General features: G+C 39.2%; 1 protein-coding gene across 3 annotated transcripts in view; it reads right to left on the bottom strand.

The window, feature by feature from the left end:
- PALLD (palladin, cytoskeletal associated protein) overlaps positions 1-26,540 on the bottom strand; it is a 190,303-nt gene that overhangs the window by 7,143 nt on the left and 156,620 nt on the right. For 2 of the 3 annotated variants that reach the window (XM_061993410.1, XM_061993409.1), the window contains exons 11-16: positions 18,353-18,488; positions 16,088-16,189; positions 15,439-15,489; positions 13,699-13,920; positions 8,560-8,709; positions 4,343-4,437 (exon numbers count right to left, since the gene is read on the bottom strand). In XM_061993410.1, coding sequence (XP_061849394.1) covers positions 4,343-4,437; positions 8,560-8,709; positions 13,699-13,920; positions 15,439-15,489; positions 16,088-16,189; positions 18,353-18,488 — 756 coding nt within the window. The remainder of the gene's footprint in view (positions 1-4,342; positions 4,438-8,559; positions 8,710-13,698; positions 13,921-15,438; positions 15,490-16,087; positions 16,190-18,352; positions 18,489-26,540) is intronic. The other variant, XM_061993408.1, reaches the window with a different exon arrangement.

Below are 26,540 nucleotides of genomic sequence, written 5' to 3'. Positions count from 1 at the left end.
GGCTGCTGCCTGCAGTGCCATTCTGTTGCAGTTTCTATTCCAATATCCTCACTGTAACTTTTATCGATGACACTTTGCAGTGAAATTCTCTTTTCTGAATTCCAGTACGTGCATTTTGGCCAATGGCTGCAGTACACGTGGCTATACTGCATTTCCTACTGTCCAGGGGCATCTCTTTAGGTTAAAATAATTCATAACAAAACAACCCCAGAACTTCAACCCCCATCAGCTTAATTTGTAAAACAAGGCTCTGTAGTATTGTATGGAATATAAACACTCTGATTGCCCTCTGTTTTACTAAGGGTAAGTTTAATTAGAGCTGCTTGAGTTTGGTTTGTTCTGTCCTTCTCTGTTACTGCTCTTCTCTCTATTCCTGTTCAGTTTGAATTCTGACCAGTCATCACTTTTGCAAGAGTATTATCTGCCCTAAATAGATACATTCTGACTTTTTAGTGATCATCACAGGCTTCCTGCAGCTATACAACAGGCAGCGAATGGGCTGGGGGGAATCAAGCCCATTACTACTTATTAATGCAGGAATGGATCCTGAAATGGGAAACAGGGGCTGACATCTGTACACACTCTCAGAGCTTATGTCACCCATATTTCGGCCACTTGAGCATGCCCAAAGCTGCTGCCGTAGCTCCTGCACTGCAGGTCCTGCGCAATGCTGAGCTCTGGTGGGGAGCTCCTTGCTGATTCTGCAGATGTGCAGGTACCTCATGTGCATGTAGATGGGAGGGAAGACGGATGGTGACAAAGGAAAACTGTACCCTTGTCTTCTGGTAATTAGTTTGGGAAGGCCAACCAGAGACAATGGTCAGTAGTCAAGCATGTGCCACACAGAGCAAGCAACCCATGCAAAACCGGCCTCTGTAGTGTTGATATACATCCTGTTTGGATACTGTTGATAAGACACCAGTACAGTACAAGTAACTAGTCTTGTCCTGTCTAGCAAGGCAGAGCCAAACACTTTAACCAGCACCACAGAAGTGTCAGAGTCCTCCTGACAGCCACCATCTCACTGCTGCAGCTGCATAAAAGGCTGTACTGGTCAAAACTGTGAGGGTGATGGAGCACTGGAACAGGCTGCCCAGGTGGTTTGTTGAGTCTCCTCCTCTGGGGACATTCAAAACCCACCTGGATGAGTTCCTGTGTGAGCTACTCTAGGTGATCCTGCTCTGGCAGGAAGTTGGACTAGATGATCTTTTGAGGTCCCTTCTAACCCTTAAGATTCTGCACTTCTGGGAAAACGGGGGAGAGGGGAATCACAACAAATGAAATGGAAAACACAAAGTTTAAGAGTTTGCGACCAAAGATGGGGTTTTTTTCTGATAGTATGTTTTTGAATTGTGAAAACTTCAAATTACACGTTTGAAAGGAAACCTAAATGAGCATGCTGTTTAGTCTAGAGCACAAATATATAATGCATTTCTTTTGATCTGTTTGTAAATTTACCTCTGAAATTGCAGAGTGCTTTTTAATCCTTTACCTTGAGAGGTGAAACCAAGGGTTTACTTTAGCTCTAAAGCATTTTGTGGTTTTAAAGAAGTAATGAAATGAGTGAAGCCAAGTACTTCAGATGTCTAAGAACGACAAATTGCAGTAGACCGGAAAACCCTTGGATTAGTTGTGGCTTCTTCAGAGTTGTGATGTGGGCATCCAATTGCAAAGCTTAGCTTCAGCAGCACTGACATCATGTACTAACTGTGTCCAGAGGATACTCCATGGGCTGGTGTGGTGCAATGCACTAGGAATTTCAGTGAGCGAGAAGCAAAGGAAGACTTTATAACCGCTCATATGAGAATGATCGCTAATTTGGGATAGAGGAGATTAAGTTCCCATTGAGAGCAGGGCAAGAGGAATATTTCTTTTGTTCAATCTTTCTTAATTCTCATGTGTTTTAGGGTGATTGATTAGGGGCTCTGGCCGCAGTGCACCGCAAGACAGCTTAGGTGCTCAACACCATGGCACATGTCATCTGAGGGATGGAGCCCGAGCTCTGTTTATATCCCATAATTCAAAAGTGTGCCCCCAGCTCAGCAAAGTAATGCTGAGGAGGTAATGTTTGCAAGCTAAGCAAATTCTAGAAAAATACCTTAAAAATGAAACAACAACTACCAAGAGCATTTAAAAATGCCTGGGACACAGTGAAGATGACAAAAACCATGAGTTCTGCCAGAACACATTCTGTGAGAGATTAAAAATACTTCAGGAAGAAGCCTGTCAACAGTGTAACAAGTCATAAAGATCATTAAGTCAATAATTACACTTATAAAAACAAGAAGAAGAAAAAAAAAAAAGGTTGTGTTGCTCTCAAGCAGAAAAGCTCACAGAAATAATATTGGAGTGCTTCAGGAGCATTATTTAACAGAAGTATGTGACAATGTGTGATAAATATCATAGTATATGGGTGAGCACGACAGTGTGGGGCATGTTACATTAGAAAAGCCAGCAGTGGGAGTCTGTCTTGGGAAGGCTTTACACACTTATATTTCATCAGCCTCAGGAGAACTGAACTGGACAATGGGAGTAGTGGGAAATGTCACTCCACAGAAACAGCATCGTGCTGAGTGCTCAGCAGAAACAGAACTTCTGTAGTTGAAGATGGTGGGATGAGCCCTTCACGCATGGCAATTTTATGGGAAATAAGATTCACCAATCCTTGCCCTACTTTTATTAAACTGATCAATGGAACTCTATTTAGAATTCATTACTCTACTGGACACCCAACCAAAGCAATAGTGGCTGCCTGAGTGCTTGTCTCAATTGCAAGATAAAATACCAGCTGTAAGCAGTCTCAGACTTTGATTGCATTAGGAGAGGTGGAACAAAGAGCCTTCTCCGTCATTACTCAAGGTTTCTGCCCGTCACAGAAAGACACTGACTCCTATTTTATCCTTCAGAAAGGTGCAGGAGTGTCAGCTGCTCACTCCTCTTATCCATACCTATCTTCCTTTCTCCCATGCCTCTTTTAAATATTTTCCTTTTCTTGCCCTGTGTGTACCGACTGACTCATCCGAAACCTGACTTTTTGTGGCAGCTTTTCCTTTCAGGGTTAACAAAGACTTTTTGTTTTTACTCACTATTTGTGGGTGCCAAGTACTGCCCAATCTGTGCCAGATAGACCCAGCTACCTGGGGGGCTGTTCTCACCCTGCAGGGATAGCAGGATATTCCCCTTCACACACAGTCTGGGCTTTGGGCTTAACAGGCTGGAAGGTGAGGCCTTAGAATGGGAGGTGGTAGGGCACCTCAGTGAGAGCTTGGGAAAGGCCTTTGGGACTGTGGCAAGCCCTACATGTTCAGTGCAGGACTAAGACTGACATGCTCTTTGGAACAACCAGCCTGGCTTCCGAATAATTTCTAGTTACCAGAGGGGGTAAGAGAGCCTGTTCTGCATGCAGCAGGTCTACAGTACATACTACTACCACCACTAATTACTAATTAGTAATTACTACTAATTACTAATAGTTACAAGAACTATTTCTTTGTTGCACATTGACAATGTCATGACATCTATTCTATATGTTACAGCTGGACAACACTGAGATTCTGTGGCTGTGGTGAGACTATTATGCAAAACACATGCCTCCCGATGGCAGAATCCAGAACCGGAGCCCTCTTGCTCCCTCAGGATCAGTTCTTTTTGAGTAACCAAAATGAATCTTTTTCATGTCATCTACAGATTTCTACGCTGTGCTAAATAGCCTCATAAATGCTTTGGGTAATGAAAAAGCTCACATCTTTGAAGGGAAAATTCCCTTATATGGTCCAAAAACATAAACCAAAACTTTGTGTGTGAATAATTGTAAACTCACCAAAGATAAGTTTAATACTTTATTTCTGACTCATAATTCCTTATAAGAACCTGAACTGAAATCACTGAAATACTAAGATATTTGTAATGTAAATCTAATAAACTTCTTTGGCCTGCAGTTATTTCTGTTATTTCTTTAAATTACTACTTAGGAAAAGCTGCAGAAACCACAAGTTCCTGGTAGAACCCCAGCCAGGTTTTATAAAAACACATAAGCAACGCAGTCCTTCCCAACAGCTGACAGTGTGAATTGAGGTAAGGAGTAATTGGCAAAAATCACAAAGAAGGGAGGAGGAGACTGACAAAATTAAAGATACCTAAAAGCCACGTCATTTCAGAGGTTGCTCGTACTTCTGAGTACACAAGCCTTGCAGGAGTTTTTAGACAGCAGAGGTCACGTTTCTTCCTGAATGCCCACTTTTAACTTACCTTCTTACTTCACATTCTTTATCTTACCATAATAATTTTGTAACACATATATTATTAAATTAAAGAAAAAAAGAAAGAAAAAGGCATCCAATACCTTCTCATATGAGGCTGCCCAGAAGGTGACCAAGGACTGCGGCCTCTTTGATTTACAGCTTGAACCATCAGTCTGCCTGTGCAACTTACTCTGCCCTGTTATGGTGATAGAGAAGAACAACACTGAAAGACTCGAAGTATGCAATATTAATAAATGTTCAACTTGCTCCTTGCAGGTGTTTTGCCCACCTGGTACAGAGTCTGTAATACAATCTCTTCTTTCACAAAGTCATCGGAAAATGTGCCAAGATAGCTCCTGATAGTAAACTATTTTATCTGCTTATCTAACACAGAACAGACTAGGATAATTGTGACTAACAGAGTCAGGGTTAAAATGTTCTGCCTGGAAGTTTTGCTTTAAGAAAGATTATTAATACTTTTGGCAGCTGAGTGCTTAAAAACTCAGTATACTGTCAAAGTTACTGGTGTGGGTGGCAAGTGGATGGAAAGATATGTAGTTCAAGATCTTGAAAATGGCAGTGGGAAAGTAGTGGCAGTTAATGAGAGAGCTGCTGCCTCCAAGGTGGATTGATCCACATGATCTGGTGGGGACACAGCTCAAAAAAACCTCCATGAATGTGAAAACCAGAATTGTACAAGTACTTACAAGAGTCCTCTCTGCAGGTTGAGCCTGGTTTGAGGACGGGAATTGCACCGAAGCACACAACTGCACTGGTGGGTGTTGGAGATGGGTCAGTTGTCTGAAGTTATTTTCAGTGAATGATAAATAAAACATGGGCTCTGTTGTATTTTGTTCCCTTTTCTGGTTTACTTTGGTTTTTAGACAACAGATTGTCCACCACAAGTGCTACTGGTAACAAATCTGGGATGGGAAGCCAGAACTACTGACCTCCAGGGCTCTGTAGCATCCACCGTGTAAAGGGGCAAAAGCATCTGGTGCTATTAATAAGTACACACAATAGCTACAAATATCAAAGCCATGTATAAGAATACTACTGTAGTAAAAGTTTATGTACTTTTATATAAAAATGTAATAATTTCAGTAACTTTTGGAAAATAACAGTATCTATCACTCTGCCCCTTGGACTGGCAGCAGTGAGGCCACCTCCACAACAGCTTCACAGTATATCTCAGTTCTAAGCCGTGAGCTTCACACTCATGTCTGTCAGCATCAAAGTGACAAATATTTTTGTCACAGGAGTTCAGGGGCTGCAAATAGCTGTTCATTAACAACAACTGGACAAAGCCCATAAAAAAACAACTTCGCCTACAAATGGGAGCGACCTTTGTGTTACCGCTGCACTGTTATAAATGAAGTCTCTGTGTCCCACTTTTATTCCCACGACCCATTTAGTCCACAAGAAAAATATTTGTGTTAAAATAAGCCATTGTGCATGACCCACAGCATTTCTTAAGCAAGAGCACTCTTATGTATTATGAGACCATTAAAGATATCTGGAATGAATACATTTCTATTTTAGGCACCAGCTCATATTAATCTCTTTCTGGCAGGTGATGAATTCACACATTTTGGGATAATTTCTGCATACCTCAAGACATGAAGGCACCACAAATGGAACCATAAAGGACAGTCAGAATTTGGATAGGGAAGAACAAGCAGGAAGTCAAAGATTTGGAAAAGTCACGGGATGAATGGAAAAGAAGTGATGAGTGGGAAGCAATTCATGGAAAGATGGCCTAGAAAATGAGAGACGTCCAGACTGAGGACCGGATGCACACTGCAAAGAAGTGGAGAGACTGGGATAAAAAGTAAGAATATGCAAACAAGGACTCAACTGGAACCCATCCAGCTCATGGAAAGAGATCCATTAAGGGATGTAACCTGTAACGACCCAAAGGCCTAAAAGGCAAGGGTTTGCGTTTGTCTACGCCCAAGGTCAGTTTGCTCTGGACTAAGTCCTTGGGCAAATTCTGCTGCAAACCCCAGTGGTGTGTCAGAACCTTCGTTCCCGACTGCCGTGTTTTACATCAGAGGCAGCGGTGCCGGCCCTGTGAACGACCATGGACCATTTCCAAGGTGTGTCAACAAGCTTTACACACATAAATCCTCTAATAGTAGTCCAGATCGTGAGACAGCATAAACTGGCAGAGCTTTAACAAACCCTTTACTTTAATAAAATAAATTTCTGTCAGCTAAGAATGTGACTTTTTGCTTTGTAGTTTGGTGGTTCCAACAGACCAAAACACAGCAACAGCCTGGCAAGTATCTGCTCATCAATCTGAATCCTCCTCGTGCAGGCTCCCTTATATTTACGTATTTCACTTTTCCTAAGGAAATGTTGCCAAATTTGTCTGAGTTTGTGACAGCTTTGAGATGTGGACAACTTTCCATTAGAATCGAGGAGGCTATGCCAAAATTATTTCCACTCAGGATGACTTAAAAGAATTGGAATCCAGATCTTTGAGTGTGAAAGGCTAGTATATTTGCTCATAGCCCTTCTTTGCCTCCACTGTGCTGTTATACACATAGTAAAAGCAAGCAAATAGTGGAAGAGATAAGTGTGTTTGCCTGGAAATTACACTGTAAAGAAAGAACAGGCTTGGTGAAATAGACAGATGTTTTGTCCAGGGGAGCCGAGGAGGATGCTTCTGGTTCTTTTCCAAAGAGGGGAAAGAAATAAGCACAGATGTAGAATTTTATCCTTTAACAAAACTGCTCTTTCAATCCCCAAACTAGGAGCAGTGCAAACACAGCTCATTTTAGCATACCTGAAAACCCACTTACAAACTAGTATCATCAATGACTAGCAGTGACAACCTAGGTCACTGCCATGTCATTGAATGAGCATTGTCCAGAATAACAAATGCTAAGAAGTAGATCCTAAATATTCAGGGACAGAGTAAGGTGTCCAAACACAAAGGCAGTTTATTCAACCAGATTCTCTGAAGCTTTGGATCATGCAGTGACACTATAGAGGGAAACTCTGTACATGCACTTAGGCAACACTGACAGGGAGATGAACAGGATTCCCTTCTCACCAGGAGCATGTATGTATGTATTTGTCATTTTAAAATCTGTTGTGAATTTCCACAATTTAGATGGTAACAAGTGTTACAACATGATGATCATCTTGTGCAGCTCGAACAATTCCCTTGCTATTTCATTAATATTTCTTTAAATCTGTTATTTGTATATTTAAACTGCCTAGATTCAAGCAGTTTAAATCTGAATTTAAACTACCCAGACCTGCTGTTTGTGTCATCTGTGTGTACAACCTCCTGCATTCACGAGCACGCTGCGGTGTGAGTGTGAGCAGGACTGGCAGTTGAGGAGCAAGGCAGAAATGGCAGCGTGGTGCCGAGTAACCAAGCAACGCTCACAACAGAGCACAACACTCCCCTTCAGATTCAGCTCTGCCTCACTGACACAGCCTGTTATTTTACAGTGTGATTCTCCTTGCAGGCCTGCTCTTGGCCAAGACACTTGGCGCTGCAGAAGAAAATCATTCATTACAACCCTAAAGTTACGTTACTGCCTTGATTTCTCATGTGCAAGTCTTTCCCCTCAATTTGCTGCGCTGCAGGGAAAGTGGATTGAAAAAGTTACTCCAACAGGACGTGTGAACTGTGAAGTTTAGGTAGGTCAGGCTTGCGCTGGCAGGATTCTGTTGCAGACCACAGCTCTTGTGCTGGGGCTGCAAATATTGTTACAAACCCGGGAATGCTCCATGTTTCAGCAAGATGTTGTTTAAGATTTGGAGATAACACAGGAGAGCTCCCTGCTAAGTACTAAGTACCACAATTTTTTTTGCCCCACAGAATTGCTATCAGTGCCTAATGTAAACATGCTGAGGTGTGATACGCTCCCATTCATTTCAAAAAGTTGGTCTCAGTCAGTGAGTAGTGTCAACAGAAGTAAAATGAAATTCCTGGATTGGGTTACTTCTGTTGGTGAACTGGATTTCTTTTTCCCTTTATAATATATGTATGCTATCCATGCTCAGTTAGGATACTGAGATGTTATCAGCTGAAACAAAATGGTGGAAGAGTGATTAAAAAACAACATCCCACCCTCCCCTCTGAAACCTCAAACCATAGGAAAAAGTCTGTTGTTGAGCTGCTAATCTGGAGATAGAAATGTCCCACCCTACTGATGCAAAATGAAAACAGAAATCTAACTTACATACTTTACGATGACTTCATCATTTAATTAAAACATGCATACGTAAGATGAGATAGTTTTCTGAAGATTAATGTCCAGAAGCGTGTTTGCTCTGGAGCCAAACCTTCATTTACCTGTGGGTTAGCAGCCATAATAGTGTAATTCCCATCATCATCCAGGGTGGAGGCTGCAGTATGCAGTGAGCAAGTTCCATCAGGTTCTCTTTGAATTTGGTAGTGATCACTTCGTTTAGAAATTTGCTTCCCATCTTTAAACCAATAAATCTGCAGGGAAAAAAAAAACACCAAAACAAGGCAGGGCTGATAAGAGGTGGGTGCTCGCTGTAATTATTTCTCAATTAATAGCACTAACGAATCCTGACTGCTGAAAACCCCTCTGGTAAGCATCACGAGCAAACAGGTTTGGTCAACCAGTAAAAGTGCAGCACCACGCTCTATGAACCACTTTCACTAAAAGACAAGTTACAGCTTAGCAGTCACTCGAAGAGAAACGGCAGCAGGAACATTTGCTGAAGAAATTTACAGGTGCACAAAGAGCTGTGCCCATCCCGAGGACAAAACAGAAGCTGACCATTTCAAGAACTGAAAATAAGGGTCATTACAAAGAAGAGCTCTCTTTCAGAGAAGATCAGGCATTTTGAATTTTTATTTCACTTAAATCTGAAGAAAAAAACCTCAATAATTCTATTGGTCTCTTTGCAGAAAATAATAAAAGGAAACTCACAAAACAAGGTTATTGTAGGAATAACTCCTTCGATGATGAAAAAAATAGAAGAAATTACTAACCTCCCTATTGAAACAGCAGTTTTGTCTCATATCCATGACACTGACTGGGCTGGACCAAAAAGCCAGAAGGGGATTCAGCTGCTCACTCTGGCAATGAGCAGTTCGGTAAGTGAAGGGGCCAGCTCAGTATTACTACATGATTGAAACCACGAGTGCCAGCCCAGCGTCACAGACATCTATGGAAACAGGACAGCTTTACAAAGGAATGGGAAATACTTCAGGGCAAGTCAGCACACAGATAGCCTTTCATAATTGTATGCCAGCACCAGTACAGTTCCAAGCTGTTCAGCATGGTTACATTATCTATCAAACAGAGGTCTTTTCCATTACTTTTTTTACATTGTGGCGTTTTTTTTTTTTCCTCTGGCTGACCCAAGATATACTTTCTGAGAGCCAAAAAAATTATGTATGCAGAATAATATCTTATAGCAGTCCATGCATTACACAAAAAGATGTATGTTTTTAATGCCCCAAACTTGAGGTGAAAAAAAAAATCAAATATTTTGACCTAGCTTTGGTTTTGTTGGTTTTTTGTCAACATGTTAAAAATAATATAAACCTCCAAGCTGAAATATACTGGAATCAAAAGAAAAAACGTAGTGTATGCATGAAAACATGCATAAGAACATGTGAAAGATTTTGTAGTAGGAACGCTGCAATCGACTCCCCAAAATCATATTTACACAGAACTGTATTTACTGGTCACTTCTGAAGCATGTGGCACGCTGTAACATCAGTGGTGTTCAGCATTTCTGAAGCCATTTGTGCAAATACCTACACAATTTTTATGAGGTCAGTTCGTACAAAGTACAACAACTGTATCTGTCCTGGTCGCGTAGCTGTTGGGACTATCTAGCATGAGGAAAACACACACATTTTCCTCAGTCTAACTCTTGAGGTGGGAACGTAGGCCTCACGGTGAAGAAAGAGTGATAGTTTTTCAGAAAAAACAGAGCAACAAAGCAAAGCACAGTTCCTGATGGAGCTTAACATGCCAGGTTCTTCAACCATGTTAACACTGCAAAGCTTTAAATTTGTTCACTTGAGGGGGGGGGGGAAGTTAAGAATATAATTTTAAACTTCACAAAAAGACAACAGAGAATGTTTTGGAGGGCATAAGTGGAATTTTCCCTCAAAAATCCATTACCATGTATGGTTTTTATATCAACAAGCACTAAGTGTAACTAGAAATGATTTCATTTCCTCAATAGCTGGTTATACTTGTTTCCCACTTTGTCTGTCAGCAGCCTTGCAGAGACTCTGTGGTGCTAACAAAAGGTTTAGTCATGTCTTCTTGTCTGCTGACAGAGCACTTACTGGAGATGCAAAAGATACTTGATCACTTAAATACACATGCTAATGGATGCTGGTAACAACATAGCTGCAAAAAATGAGTTTTAACTTGCATGCCTTACATGTGTCATAACGTTGCTTGGAAATCTACTGCATTAAGTAGTAATTATTTAGTAACAATGCACTTATCGGAAATATCATGAGACATGCCAGGAATTATTACATGCAAATATTAACTGAGCCAGCTATCTAAACATCATACATATGTAGTCCAATACTTACTTCCACCAAGTTTAAAAGCTTTGGCATCACCAGGTTTTACTTAGGAGCAATAAAACCTTAATATTGCCTTTATCTGACATGGAGTTAATAAGTGAAACACTGCCAGTGCTGGACACAATGGGCCTTGCAGTGAAGTACTTTCCTTCTAGGATAGCGTTTAAGAAATGTACCATTAAACTGCTACGTAAGCACTGAACACTGCATCTGGATCGCTTTTACTTGCATCAGATTTTCAGAAACCAATGTATAGCGACTAGAAAGAATGGGATACACAGTATAAAAGGGGTTTTGATCTTGGGCAGTGCAGGCATTTTTAATCACTGAGAATTATAGTCAACCATGTGAAGGACAAGCAGTACATCTTCGTGTCTCAATTAACCTTTTGTATGGCATTCTTCTAATTCTGAAAAAGAAATATCCCTTAAAAAGAAGTATTCCACAATCCCTCCTGTACCACCACAGGTTCTCATTTCAATGAGAATATAGTTTTATATTGCACTGAAGGTTATAACAAAAAGTAGACTCGGATTTAAAAAGTCGTATTTATGAAGACAGAATTTGCACATCAGTATTCAATTTAGATGGCATGTTCAGGGGAAAAAATAGTCCAAGCCAATAACCCTGCTTCGAAAAATCCCTTGTAATGAAAGCCAGATTTTAGAAACACTACAGTCCTTCCCAAAGCCATTCCTTGGCAGAGCTGACAGAATGCTTAGAAGGGAGGAGCTTCAAGTTAGTAAATTATTTCCAGCTTTTCACTTGCCAAAGTAAAGAATTTATTCAAGGGCAACACTTCCAGCATGAGACAACGACAGCAGAAGGGCAGCCCTCAGCCTTTGAGCATTGCAAAATTGCCATCTTGGCATCCTCCAGCAGATGAGGGGAGGACACAGCCTTTGCCGTTTGCAAAGCCCAGCTAACAAGTAGCCATCCGATGGGACTGAAATTGGTTCCATCCCCAGCAACTTAACAAATAGCACAAAACATCTGCAAGTGAATGGAATAAAGGGTCACAGTCCCAGGTGCAAGAGCATATCCCTCCTTAATGTGCATGCTTTGCTGCTGCACAACAGCAAAATGTCACATCTGAACCGGAGGGCCTTCACTCCAGATGCTCCTCTAGAATGCCATGCTTTAGGGGGAGTATTACCAGCGTGTTTTCTTGGCTGTGCAATCCTGAATGCCAAAACAAGGCGAGTGAGGGGAAGGAGGCATCCTCTTTCATCTGTCTTAAATCAGATTAAGATGACTGCAAAACTACACCTTAATTGAAAACTGTGAAAATCAGGGAATGGCTAAGTTGATGAAGGCTGACTCATAATAGGTGATCCAGCAACTTAATCATAAGCCTCAGGCAAAAAGAGCACCTCTCCAGCACACTGCACCTCCAACACCAATGGACCTATTCATCTCCTACCCACATTCAGTACAACAAACACTTCTATACGGTCATCTCAGAAGTAATGCTGAACATCAAAGGTTTGGTTTCAGTCAGACAGGGCTAATCTCAATGTGTGTCTTCAGTCTGAAGCTGGAGAGCTTTTTTTGATACCAGTACACTGATCAGCCCCACTTACTTTGCAGTGGTTCACATCATGTTGCGGTCTTGGAGCACAGTGTTGGATTCCTTTCAGATGAAACTAAGCCAGAAAATGTGCTCCAAGAACACAACTAATGTGCTGCATCTGCTTCAGGCTGTGGGATGGGATTAGAGCTAGGCTGAAGTAAAATCTCCTGAAATGCATGCAGGAATGGATGTCTCATTCTACAGATTTGCTTCTTCTGGTCTGCACTGCTTGCCAATGTTGATGCAGCCTTAGTCCTGTGTCACTCTTTCTCTGCTACCTGACATTTGTCTTTTTGAATTTTGTGCGGTAGCACACACCTGTGTCATTGGACACGTAAAGCATTTATTGCTGTTCAAAATTCTAAATAGCTCTAAAACTTACACTAGATGAGAGATTTCGATGTGGCTGCTGCTGTGAAGATCTTATCTAAACAATAAGGCATCTATGATCTTGTCTAAGAAGAAAAGAGTCCCTATCCACAAGAGGTCACTGTGAGAGCTGCAAGAACCTCTTGGGGAAGATGCTGCCTTTGGCAAGGAAGCTGAAGAAGCTACTGCCATTTGCCTGCTGAAGAATGAATCAGTTGATTGCCAAGCGAATTCTGAAAGGGTTAAACACAGCCTACCAAAGGAAGGCATTCTTCCAGACTACTGACATCAGAAAACCATTGCAGACAACATTTGCATTTGCTAAAAGGAAATGCTAACCAAACCCAACCCTCCCTCAAGAAGCTTGTCATTAAAACCTCACCATCATGTCTCATCTTGCTGTTGGGATATGTGGGAGTTTATGGCATTTTATTACATTTTTCTCTATCTTTCAATAAAATTTCATCTTGTTAGGATGTGCAGAAATAAACTCTGCAATGCTGAACAATGCAGAGATACCACACTGGCTCCTGAACCAGAATAAATATACTTTTTCATTAGGATGTGGCTGTGCCTGAGTGAATTACTCATGTTAACCTGATGAGGTTGCTTTGGGGACTACTGTGCCAACTTACTTGGGGTTTTCTAGCATTGCACCACATTCTGTGGTACAGATGCACCCTGAAGGTAACTCTGAAAATGACAGAAGCATTCTACTTAAGAGTAATTGAGATGAAGCCTCAGGAGGGAGTAACTAGGAGTTACCCATAGTAGGATTTTTGTCTAATAAATAAATGATTCCAGTGATGTCAAAAGAGATATGACGTTTATACCAGTTGAGAGTCTGCCAAGAGAGAGGTCTGCTACTCCTGTAAGACACAGCCCACATGGTCCTGAGCCTTACTGCGAGGTACCAATACAGAACACTTCAGAGTGTTTCTAAAAACATTTCTTACCTTTGGCTTTGGGGTTCCTGACACTTTGCATGTAAATGTCACCGGCATTCCCTCAAAGATTTTGTAATGTTTCAGCTTTATCTCAAAATACGGTGACATGCTGTTATCAATAGGTTCATCTCCATGTTGCACCTCATCATCTGATTCTTCCACAGGAGATCTCTCCAGCCTGTATTCAATTTCACTGATCAATCTTTGCTCAAAGCTGGAGACTTTATACTCCTGTCGAACAAGAAAGGTACATATCAGTGTGCAGCTTCGATGCATTGCTCAGCAAGATGTGTTCCTAATGTAGTGGGGTTTCTTTTTATTCCACTGATCTTTGACAATCCATTAAAGTTTTACATATAAAAGGAAACTGTATCTTGTTGAAGAAAAACACTATGATCCATGTCTCCAATAACTTCCCTAAGAAACCATGAAGACATCTGGTATGAGGCAAAAATTATATTTCCTGTTATCTTAAGGTCTAATTTATAAGAGAAAGGAAAGTCATTGGTTGCTTTCTTTCCATTTTTAAAAAAAGCCTATAAGAATAAAAGTATTCTGAAGCAGTTCATAAAGACAAAAGAAAAACACTAATATTTCCTTGAGGGTACAAGGCAGATTTAGGGTGGGTTTTGTTTCCAGATGGCCAGAAGACCATATGGTTCACATCTGCTATTTGCACAGAACTGTACCGGAGGCTGCACTAGGAGGCTAAAATGATTTTGTTTACAGTTGCCTGTAAAAATGGGCGGTGGAGTGGGGGGAAGAGAAAATGGCAACACTGGGAATCCATGATAGTTGACTCCCTTTACTCCTGTTGCCATGGTCCCCTTTGTCTGGCCGGAATTATAGCTTCTTCCTTAAAAATCAAATTTGTCCTAAGAGTATTCAAGATATAGAAAGAAGACTGGAAAGTTTCATCCAGTGTAAAAGACCACTGATTGTTTACATGTGCTATCCAGATACTAGGAAATGTTACTGTGACACAGAGTCATATACTTTCTTGACCTGTTTGTTCCATCTGCTTTGCAGTACCAAAGTCCTGCTTTGAATCTTAGTGATAACAAAGATTGTGCCAGAATGTAAAAAGGCTTAGAAGCAGAAAATAAAAGAAAAAAGAAAAGTTACTAGCCAATGCTCTTCTGAGTCAGCAGAAATTCAGACACTCTTTCAAATGACCTTTGGCTATTGTTTCTGACCTTTATTTTAAGATAGAATATGTCTTATACAACATCGTATATGCCTTCTTTCATAAGCCCATCCTCCACCACTGACTCTGGTCTGGGAATGACGTGTCATCTTTCTACTGACAGATGACAGTTCTTATCATAACCCTAAATAACAGTAAAAAGTGGGAGAGATATGCCTTAGTAAACTGCAGATATATTACAAATTTCTTTTTTCCCTTCAAAGTCTATCATAAAAGTAAGTCATTAAGTACACATGGTACGTACGAAGACCAGCTGATTTGTATGCAAGGCAGTTAGTATGGGTATATGTTACCAGTTACATCAGAAAGACCTTAAAACAAACCATTACTGTGGTTAAACTGCCTGCACTTGGACAGTTAGGCTTACAGAACAACTTTAATGCCTTGTGGGGAGGGCCACCCAAATCACCCAAAGTTATTAACGTTAGGTGACCTCTTGTTATTAGCCACGATCAGTAGAAAGGAAAAAGCAAAGATAGAAAAAATAAATAAAAACAATCAAGAGATAAATAAGGAAGACAGAAAAAGTTGAAAACATTAACCTTTTGAATATCCATAGGACTCGCTACAGAAGCGCCAACAGAGCGAGCTTCCTGCAAGGGTAGAGAAAAAGATCAAGAGGCAGAAAGAAGACCAAGAGGCATCCATGACAGCTTCTTGAGAGTTTTTTTATCAGGAGAACATACTTTATGGAGTAACATAAGCAAATGACTGCTGTGCATTTCTGAATTGCAACTCTGGCATCCGAACAATTGAGAATGAGTACCTGGTCTTTCCAGCAGATTTTCTGTTGTGTTTTTGGTCTGCAGCCAAAAAGTACGGATTGCACACAGAAAGAGAAGATAGTTTCAAGATAGTAGATGTATTTTTTTCTTTAAGAGACTTAAAGGTCAGAACAGAATAGGATAAATACAAGAGTTTAAAGCTGAGAGCCGACATTTGAGAAGTCTCAACCTTATTCAGGATGGAAAAACTGAGCAATAGGCATGTGATCCTTCAGTTTACTTCAGTGATATATAACATGTGACTTCTGTAATCAAAACCATTCTATCTCGTGTGTATGTATATATATATATATATATACACACACACATATAGTCTTATGCAGGACTTTAGAGAATCACATCCTGTAAAAAAGAAATATTGAAAGATTTTTTTAAATTTTCCTATGAAACTGCAGTTATGTGGCACCTGTACAGCAGGCTCCTCTTCTGGTTCCTGTATATTGAAGACAGTTGCAGCACTATCTGCTCCCAGCAATCGACGAGCCATTTTCTCTTCATATGTTAATCTCTGAACAAAAAACAAAAGGTGGATGAGGAGGAGGAAAAAGAGGAAAGAAAAGTTCTTATTTCTTATTAAGGACTACAAGGCACAAGTGCCTCTTCCAGCTTAAGCAACCCTTGCCCTGACTCTGCCATTTGTGTTCACCCTCTTGCAAAGAACTTGGCCAGGAATAAGGAATAGGAACTGCGTAAATCAATATGGCCATCAAAAAAGTGCACGTCCAATCGTACCAAATTTTACTCCTAGTTGTTCTGGTCAATTTTTACATTAGAATCACATGGCAGAAAACTCTGGCCAAAATTCTGAGGAGATACTATACTACTGGACTATTTTGCCAAAAATATGACAGTGCTATAGAGAAATATGTTCTTTAAGGGTTTTTGTTTCTATTTCTTCTTACTCTTTTGAAAATTAAGGAGACAGTTTATGAAAGACAATTTACACTGAGAAGATAAAACAAGTTAAAAAAAAATCTTAGAAGTACAATTGAATTATTTATTATTTTTCCTTCTATATTCGATAACACGTTTCAGAAGATCAGACACCTTCTTGCAAATCAACATTGCAAGAAAGATGCCAGTGAATGAAAGGCAAACTCATTACCTGGCCTCATTTAAACAGAAAAATGTAAAAGAGAATGGAAATTGTAAGGTATGAAGCATCCACTTGATGCTTCAATTTTTTACAAAGCTCATTTAAATTCTTCCTTAAAATATGCCATATTGTAGCGAAACCAGCTACTGAGACTGGTGAAAACTAGGTAGTAATCTTGGCTTGGTTACAAATTTCTAAGCAAGTCATGAACTTTTCTTCACTTTTAATTTCTTCTGTGATCACTCCCAGTGCCCAAGGCCATGATTACACAGTCCTCCAAGACAGGAACCTGCAAGGCAAGGGTTGCCTCCAGGTAAGCACAGAACCAGAGTTTACTTGGCTCAAGCTCCGCACTTCACCTGATGAGTTGATTGTTTGGTTTTTTTCCCCTCAGGCCATGTGGACTTTCTCAGGACATTCCATTCATTTGTCCAGGCCAAACATCTCTCACACTTTCCAAAATAGGCATTGACACTCATGCTCAGCCCACCTCCTTTTAAAAAAAAAGAGAGGAACTTAGACACTATGAGAGTGGATCTGTTTAACTGCTACAGAAAACTGCCAGGCCCTGTGAAGTCAATGGAGAATGGCAGGTACAGAAGCACTCCTCACTAAACATTTTCCCTACTTCACGCCATTGACCTTACTGAGAGGCAGAATGTGGCAGCTGTGGAGTACTCAACAGGCCCATCTTGAACTACAACACCATAGTCCACATCTCAGACACAGAAGTAAACATAATGAACTTCTGAGTGTGGTTCTGAGAAATCTAAAGCACACTACACCTTTTGGTGACACTGAGGCACCCCAAGGCATTCAGATGCTTTTGGAAATATTTCATTGATAAAACAGGAATGACTGGCTGCATTTTAAAAATTACTTTCCTCTTAAAATAAGAAATTCCTGCTTCAAAGACATTTAAATCCATGCCTTAACAACTGTAATCAAGTCTTATGATAGTAGCTTCTCATCAACTCTGAGCAGGAAGAAACTGGCATTTTATCTTTCATGAATATCTTAAAATGCATAAAAAATGAATGGAGAATTTGCAGGCCACACATTTCAATTGTTTGATATACTTACCCATTTTACTTAATTTCTTAACTTCTCAACCAGATTGTTAATCCTTGAAAAAGTCTGTACGTTAGTACTACAGGTTGTTTTTTATTCTATTGGTCAAAAGAAGTCCAACAACTGCTGATCTAACGGTGTCCAATTCCTAATGAGTTTGTTTCTTACAGTGAACTGCCTCGCTTCCCCTTCTAATGGCCACTTACCACCTATTCCTTCCCTCAGCTGGGCAAAAGGTAAAATGAGCCTGGACTGATTGAGAGTTACAGATATGCTTACTGGCTAGTCACCCAGTGATGAACAATCAAAAGCAAATGGTCTCTGAGGCAGAAAAAGCTCTTCAGACACAGACTGTGCAGGCTCCATATGTGAATTCATCATCTTTGAGACCCCTGTCGCTTTTGTTAAGTCTGAGTAAAATTGCCCAGTAGGAGAAGGAATTATAGGCCAAAATGAAAAACTACCCTTGATACCCACTCCCCAGGGTATTTTATGTTTTTATACCGGTTGCCCATTGTTCAAAAGGTCTTCCTTGAAGCGAAGTTTTCTTTCCAGATCCTGAATTACAGCATCTTTTGACCCTTGAATCTCTTCATCTGATGCTATCCTAGCAGTTCTGCCTGTTTTCTTGGGAAATCCCCTGAAAAACAGAACAGGAAAATTCATGAGCTTTCCTGAAATAATTGGTATTTAGAAATTTATCTAGAATCACTGCTATTAGTGAAGAAAACAACACTGTGTCTTTGAAATTAGAGGTCTGGCATTTTACTCACTATGCTACCCTTTCCAACTTACACCATTGATTCAAAGATTAGTTTAAGGACAAATCTGAAACTGTGCTTTATTCATGCATTAGTTAAAATAGGGCTCAGGATTGTGTAGTGGTGTCTGTAAATACCATACACTCAAAGGGGAAACTGATGAGCAATGGCAATAAAGCAAAGTGAGAGGAAACATGAAAGAGAAAGCATGACTAGATAAGCTAGGATAGAAGATAACCTAGGTTCTTATGAAGATGGATAAAGATCAGAGAGATATAAGACAAGGTAGTTAATAAATGACATAGGAAATTAATAATTAACTAATTCCTTGTTACATTTTGCAATACATAATGCATAACTTCATGTTTATTCTTCATATCTCTGTGAACACGTACCCAGAAGGCAACATGTAAATATTGTTTCTGAAAGAAGAGCTAGTCACAGAGCTCAGGCTACACTGGCAAAAAGAGGTATAATTCCTGTAAAGCAGCTTGCAGCAATAGCGTTTCACAGTGAAACAGCAACCATTTAGCAGTATACACTCACAGGGCTAAGCTATTCCTCATACCAGGCTACAAGTTACGATTGCACTCTCAGGGTGTCTCGATCCCATTTTCTGGAATGGCACAGGAAATTTTTTTCCCAGTCTGTGCTAATATTTAACAGTTTGCAGTAATCTTACGATGGCTCTATTGCTAGAAATGCCCAGTTAATGCTGGTTTCTACTGGATATCAGTTGCGAAGAATTTCACAACATAGCTGTGAAGAAATCAACATCACTATCAATATTTTAAACTTGTAGCACACCCCATTTCCCCAGTGAAGGCATGCATTATTGTTAAAACACCAATATCCAGTCAATATTAGTTTTGGGTTTGGGTTTTGGTTTTTTTTTTTTACCTTCATCAACTAACTGGGCTTAGCCTGTTACATGGGAATGATCCATGCAAAGTATGAGATCAAATCAGATAATCTGACAAATGTACAGATGTCAGAGTTGGAAAAAAAACAAACCAACAAAACAATACACTAGTATGTAAGGAGTAAGCTTCTTTCCAGTATACAACTTAACAATGGAATTACCAGCACCAAAATGTTAAACAAGAATCGTACAGACACAACATATTTTCTTGGATATTATGTAGTACTATGTTTCTGTAATATAGTTAGAGAGACTTGATTCTCTAGCAAGCGTATTCAGTGGTCATTTTTAGCATTAGTTAAAACAAAACAACACATATATGCTGTCAAATCCAAAAAGGAATCAAGCTAATAGATAGAGAATACAATATCTGGAAACATTTCTAAGTTCCTAAAATGTTTCATATTAATTTATCAAAAGTAAATTTAAAATGGGAAAATGGTGAAGTTCTCTTAAAAAAGAACTGCATTGTCACATTAAATCACAGCAGAAGAGCAGACATTTGCCCAACTTTGCAAAGAGACAGAGAACAACACCCTAGAAATACTCTGCCATTAGCTGCAGATCTTCTCAGTTACCAAGCAGAATAATTCCCCCAGCATTTGGCTGGAGTTCTTCTCAGTCACAAGTAACAAGGAAGTCTCCTCCACTCTGTTTTGGGGAAAAATTCAGGAAAACTATCACAGCTACAAAGAGGCAAGAGTATGCTAAGAGGATAGGGTAAGGTCTCTTTGAGAAAGAGATACTTCAATAACGCAAGAAACTTAGGAACAGTAAATAAATGTAAAGGAAGACACGGAAGGAAAACGGATAGGAAAAGGTGGGAAGAGGATATCAGAAGGTAATGTCCCTCAGGAAGGCTGGATCAACTGCTGTAAGGGTAGTGGAAAGGTGGCACCTGTCTTTCTCCTCACACAGTTTTTCCACTTCACTTCCATCCTAAAAGGATCGAAGTCCATCCAGATCAGCAATGCCATGGAACTGAGTTTGTAACTTTTTAGATAGGGACATATACACAAAGAAACAGTTAATTTCATGGCAGAAAACTACAAATTTGTCTTCACCTTGAGGAAGCCTGGTGCCAGCTTTTAATGGAAACATGCATCTTACTTTGACATTTCCAAGTGATACAGTTAAGAAATATAGTTTTCATTTCATACTCCTACAAGGTCATACTTGAAAGATAACAAGAGTCTTAGCAGAAAAAGGCTGTAAAGAAAGGTAAACTGTAGGGTTTACCCAAGAAAGTCACAACAGTGCATGAAGAGAAAAGAGGAGGATGGGCTAGGTACTCTGGAGCAATTTCAAGTAGCAAGTAAAAGCATTTTCGAAAGCATTATCAGTTATCTCTGAGAAAAAAAAAAACCCATAACACAAAACCAAAGCAAACACACTCATTTTTAAAAGGGCAAGGGTTACCAAGAGAATGACAGGTCAGTAGGTTTGACATCCATGCTAAACGTAACAAAACAGTATTGCAAGCCATTTCAAAACAATGTAGGATAATAAGGAAGTGAAAATTGAACCATATCAAACCTCACATTTCTCTGTCAGGCTGAAGGGCACACAGATTGTCAAGAAAAAGGAGAATTGATATGCTTGAGTTTACAGCTTCTGAGTAAGCATTCAGAGGCTGCACTAAATTCCCTGGTAAATCAGGGAAACAGAGTCCAGATGAAATTTCTATTATATGGCTGCATAACTGTCTGATTGCTATTCAGAGAGAAGCAATGATTTTTGGTTTTTATGGGTTTTTTTCCTGTCAAACTGGAAGAATATGGACCAATGAGATCTTTCAAAGGCGTATGTACACTAAGTACTAAGTTTAGTACTTAATATTTCAACCTAAACTAAAATAAATGAAATTTAAAATCTCTCAAATTGGCTGATGATACTGAACTTGCAGAGGCTGCAACTCATTTGCAGGTAACAACTGTCATTTACAATAATCTTCATAATTAATCTCGAGGTGGTCCAATGATGATGAAACACAGTAAAAATATTCAAAGCACGATGGCAATACAAATGGAAAATCAGTACTAACATACCAAGCATCTCTCAAGAATCTATGAGCTTAAAACTTGGACAACACCATCATTATTTCAAAAGGAAAAGAAATATAATTCCAGGACACATTAGCATTAGACATGAAACTTCATTGTTGTCCTTCATTCCTGTTGGATACTGAATCCAGTTTTAACACTACACTTCAAAAAAAGAAATTGAGAAAATTGGGAAGTTTTAGAATAAGAAAACTGTCTAATGGTTTTAAAAGTGTAGCTGTTATAACAAGGTATGTCACACACACACACACACACACACACAAATCTTGTGTAGTGAGCCAGAAAATGAGGAGAGTTAAAGAGAGTTGAATCAAATCTAAAACATCAGAAAGCAGCCAGCAGTCAATGATTCTCTATGTCCATTGAGGATGATAAGCAGACAACAACTTGAACAAGATGCCTAGCTTAGACAAAAATAATATCAAACATCTAACAGCAACATCTAAACAAGTCACCTAGGGGAGCTATGGAATTTTATTTAAGAACAAGGTATACAAATATTTCAGCAATGTCCTGAGGAATCCCTCATAGCTTTAAACAGGAGAGGCACACTCCCTAACAGCCTTCCAATTACCTCGTCATGTGCCAGAACATCCTCAGCTTTGCAAAGTGGGTATGGAAGTGTCCTCCAAGATCTAGTTCAAGGCAACTTGCCTGGAAAATAGATTCTCTTTTCTTTCCCTATATTTGCAAATAAATGTTTAAACTAGGAAGTACTGGATCTAAAAATCAAAATGTCTTCAAATGTCTTCAGAAAACCTCTCTCTTTAAGGACTATTTTAAATTGGGCCAAAAACAAAAGTGTACAAGGAAATGTAATTCTTCCTGCAGATGCCCTATTTCCACTCCCTCTTTAGAATCTTTCTCCACATGTATACGCTTCAAAATACGTACATAGGTAGATACATACCCCTACACCAAGTTAGCTCTTAAGACACATTCTTGAGATGAATTTCAAAATAGCCACATGGCAATGGCAACAAATAGAAAATCCTTGGTAAATCTATCCTCTGAAGCACAGATCCACTCAGCTTGAGAAGGCTGACGTCAAGACAGTCTGGCAGCAAGCTTTCCTCAGCTGCTTTTGCAAATATTTTTCACCATCCTTACATGCCCTTATCTGGATGCATTAAGTCCCTAAGATTTATGTCCTCTTTAGAGACCTACCAGAGCTTTCTTTTCGTTTTTTCTCAGGGTCAATATCTGCCAATTCATTTATGTATTTGTATGTTTATTCTTTGCTTGATGCAATTTTCAGAGTACATTTTGAGTATTAAGGTAGCAGGAGACGGCTGGAGAAGGCATATTTCAAGATACTGACACCACTACACACATACCACCATTACAAATGTAAAAAGAAACTATCAACCTCTGAGAATCAGGATGCAATTTAGATAGACTTTAAGCACCTATGAAACATGCATCACTTAAAAGTCTGAAGGGCCTGAATACAGATTTAGATAAAAGTGCTCAAGTTTGAATTCTTTTTGTCAGAAAGGGTGCAACGAAATTGCCAAAACTCGGTCATTTTAATTCACACGGAGATTTTTTGACAGCAAAGACATTTGCAACCTTGGCTCGGCTTTCCTTAGTTTTGGATATTTGCCCTAACATTTGGCTAGAAAGAAGGCCAAACCAGCAGTACTTTTCATGTTTTAATTACACAGAGTGTATGCTGGATGTGATTCCTTCTTTTCCTATGTACCTTTTACAGTGTAAACAAGGGCAACAGGCTGCCTGTTGTTATCCTTCCAAGAACGAATTCCTGTTTGCAGCCAATATGGCTCAGTTTCACAGAAATCCAAATCAATTCTCTAGTACTGAGGTAATGAACAGTAACTTGATTTTTCTTTTAAAATGAAAAGCTTTGAAAAATACAGCTAATTCCTGCCCACTTAACATGTTTTTCATTCACTGTAAGAACAAAGTTACTACAAGCACTGTAACAGGTCCCAAAGTTTGAAGCTGCAGCTCCGTATTAAAATAATTTTAATCTGAACTTGTCATACATGCCATGAAGACCAGGAGTCAGCTCTGCTCAATAATGTGATGTTACACGCATCTGAATTAAGGGAACACCTGAGGTACAGACCTGACTAAAGATGACTTGCACTAAAATGAAACAAAGGTAAAACTTTCTACCATCCAATGAAAGGTTCTGAAAATGTAGCTGAAAAAAGTCAGTCATGCCTCAGCATTGGGTAGGATCAAGACTTACATGAATAATATATCTTTCTGAGCAAGTTAGATTCTTCTTAATAATTAGATAACACAGAGAACAGCTCACAAACTGCATGTCTACCACCAAAAATTTACTTTTCTAAGACTTACCTTCAAAAATGTATTTTTAAACATTAAAAGAAGAATTACTAGTTTTTCACTCTCCCGTTCAGTTCCTTTCCCATGAAGTATGCTAGTACTGATATTAAAGAAATTGCCAAGGCACTGTGGATTCCTAAATGCAGAAGATGCTGACAGAGTCCTCATAGTCCCTGATATCTTTAGAAGAACATGTAACTGCCAGAAGCATGCAAAGAAAAGCCTACACTGGAATGAGAAAAGATAGTATATCCCAAATATTACTCTTTACTCCAGATGATGAAATGCTACTGGTTAAAGTCTCCACAACTGTCAAGCACTATACCTGGCTTACAGACACTTTTTGTGGCATTCCTGGAGGAAAAAAATCTGCAAATCAAAAAAAGTTGAAAAGCCATGCTGCAAACAGCGTCAATCTCTTTCCAATAGAGAGGTCTATATATTAATTTTCTTAGTTAAATTCACTTATCTTACAACATTCTTAAGCATCTGTAACACCATTTAGAAAAATAATTGGATAAATACAGTCTGAAAATTAAGACTTCCAGATGCAATGATGGTGAGGAAATAGTAAGTCAATTTATTTTGCCTATTGTCTGTGTCTCTCCATGTCAAAGCCTCAATCTCTGCTTTTGAGCAACATTGACCGGAGGCACAGCCTGGATTTCAAAGTTCAAGTAGAACGAATGTGCATTCATTATATTTCAAAAAAGCTGATATGAACGTGTACTTTATGATAATCACATGCATTTACATAATAAAAAAGTGTTACAATGTGCAAAAACAAAGTCCACAATATGAGCCGTTCCTTAGCACAGCATTGACCGTGATCTGTTATCACAGATAAACAACACAGGTGTTGGTCTAACAGTCAAAAGTAGTATCCAAGCCATGGGGAAAAGAAGTGTAACACCATACATCAAGAAACTTTAAATAGAAACACTCTAATGGACAGGAGCAGTAACTTAAGAAAACTGTGGGTTGGTAATCAATACAAACCCTAGTATTTGCTGGGATTTTTGCCAGTTACATAACTACTTTTCTTCAGATATATTTTCCAGAGATCCAGGGATAACTCCAGGCATGACTGGATAGGTAGCACACAGAGACAAGGGGAGCTCCCTCAGAAGCAAGCAAACAACCTGATCTTTCTCTTCATTTTGATGTTGGAATCCTTTATCAAGGTACTTTCTCCTATGTACCACTATTTTCACACCAATCATACTGTAGGTAATCTCCATTTTTTACAATTATGGCAGATGTAACTTGCAGAAATGTGAAAAGTACATATCTATTCTACAAACAACAGCAATAAAGTTTACTTTAAAATGAGAGCTGGCATTTATACTCTTCAAAGCTGTACAATCAAAAGATGCAGGAGTGCAGCTTTTCCTCAGCTGTTCCTGACCATCATTGCTAATTGACTCAAGGAACATAAGGTTACTTAAATGTTTGCTTCAGTGCTATTTGAGACTCAATTCAATGGACAAGTCACAGTACACAGCTGTAAGAACAGACTAGCAGCTCTGATTCAAAGGGAAAAAAGTCTAGATCTCTCTCTGATGTTGCTATTTTCATGATTCCCACAGAATCTCCTTTAAGATTCAGGCTTAACATTCTAGAGACCATTTAAAGATCAGCTAAACTTATTATGCACAGTGATATAAGCAACTTATTTAGTTACATTTTACTTTAGCCTATCTTGCTGCCTTCTGTTTCCCAGTCTTTTCCAGAAAGTCCTAAACCTGTACAGATGGATTTTGTTTCCTGTTTCTGACTTAAGGTACAACTACTCAAGTTATCTACTTCAACAAAAAGTCTACTTTAAGGAAAAATGTCTACTTTAAGGAAATACTGAAATTTTAAAAGTTGCTTTCAAAAGGATGTACTTACAGCTGACAATATGTTTTTTCAACATGGAAAAAGATTCCGTTTCTCTGGTTTGTATGACTCAGACCTTTTGGTAGGAGGATTTGTATTTGTGCTATTTAAACATTCACTAAATAATCACTAAATCTTTCTCGTGGGATTAACTTCACTTTCAAAAATGCTTAGGTAAACTTACCAATGCATGTGCTTATCTAGAATTTTTAAATATGCTTATTTCTCTTAATACAGATATAATTTGTGTTTTTTTTTTTTTTCCATGAACAGTGAAGAGCACACTCTAGCTTCTACAGATTTAACTGTGGACAAAATCTTTTAAGTTCTAGGTTTCTGTCACATTACCTCTGCTCCCTGTAAGACTTTTGTAACCAAAAGTTAATCTGAGACCACCACATCTACCCACCCTAGAGTTTTCTTTAGGTAAAGAAGTAACGGAGTTTTTAAAGAACAGTATATTACTCTTACTCCAGAGAAGTTTTACCTTAGAAATAGGAGACATGTTCACAATTCCTTTAGGCATTTAATTAGCTAGGCAGTTCCATCAGCCCTGATGCATTTTATTTAAAAAAAGTTATTCTCAAAGCTTGTTCAGCAAACACCATGGCAGTCACAACTTTAAAATGATGGTCACTGTAAAGTTTGTAGAGCTCACTGAAAACATGAGATATATTTTATTAACTGAAACATCTACCATGCAATTGTTGCAAATAAATGATTACAATATTTAAATGTGAATTAGT

The sequence above is a fragment of the Colius striatus genome, chromosome 3, assembly GCF_028858725.1.
Source record: "Colius striatus isolate bColStr4 chromosome 3, bColStr4.1.hap1, whole genome shotgun sequence".
In the NCBI taxonomy this organism is placed as follows: domain Eukaryota; kingdom Metazoa; phylum Chordata; class Aves; order Coliiformes; family Coliidae; genus Colius; species Colius striatus.
The sequence above is the reverse complement of the archived record's forward strand: the minus strand, read 5'-3'. Positions and strand labels throughout refer to the sequence as shown.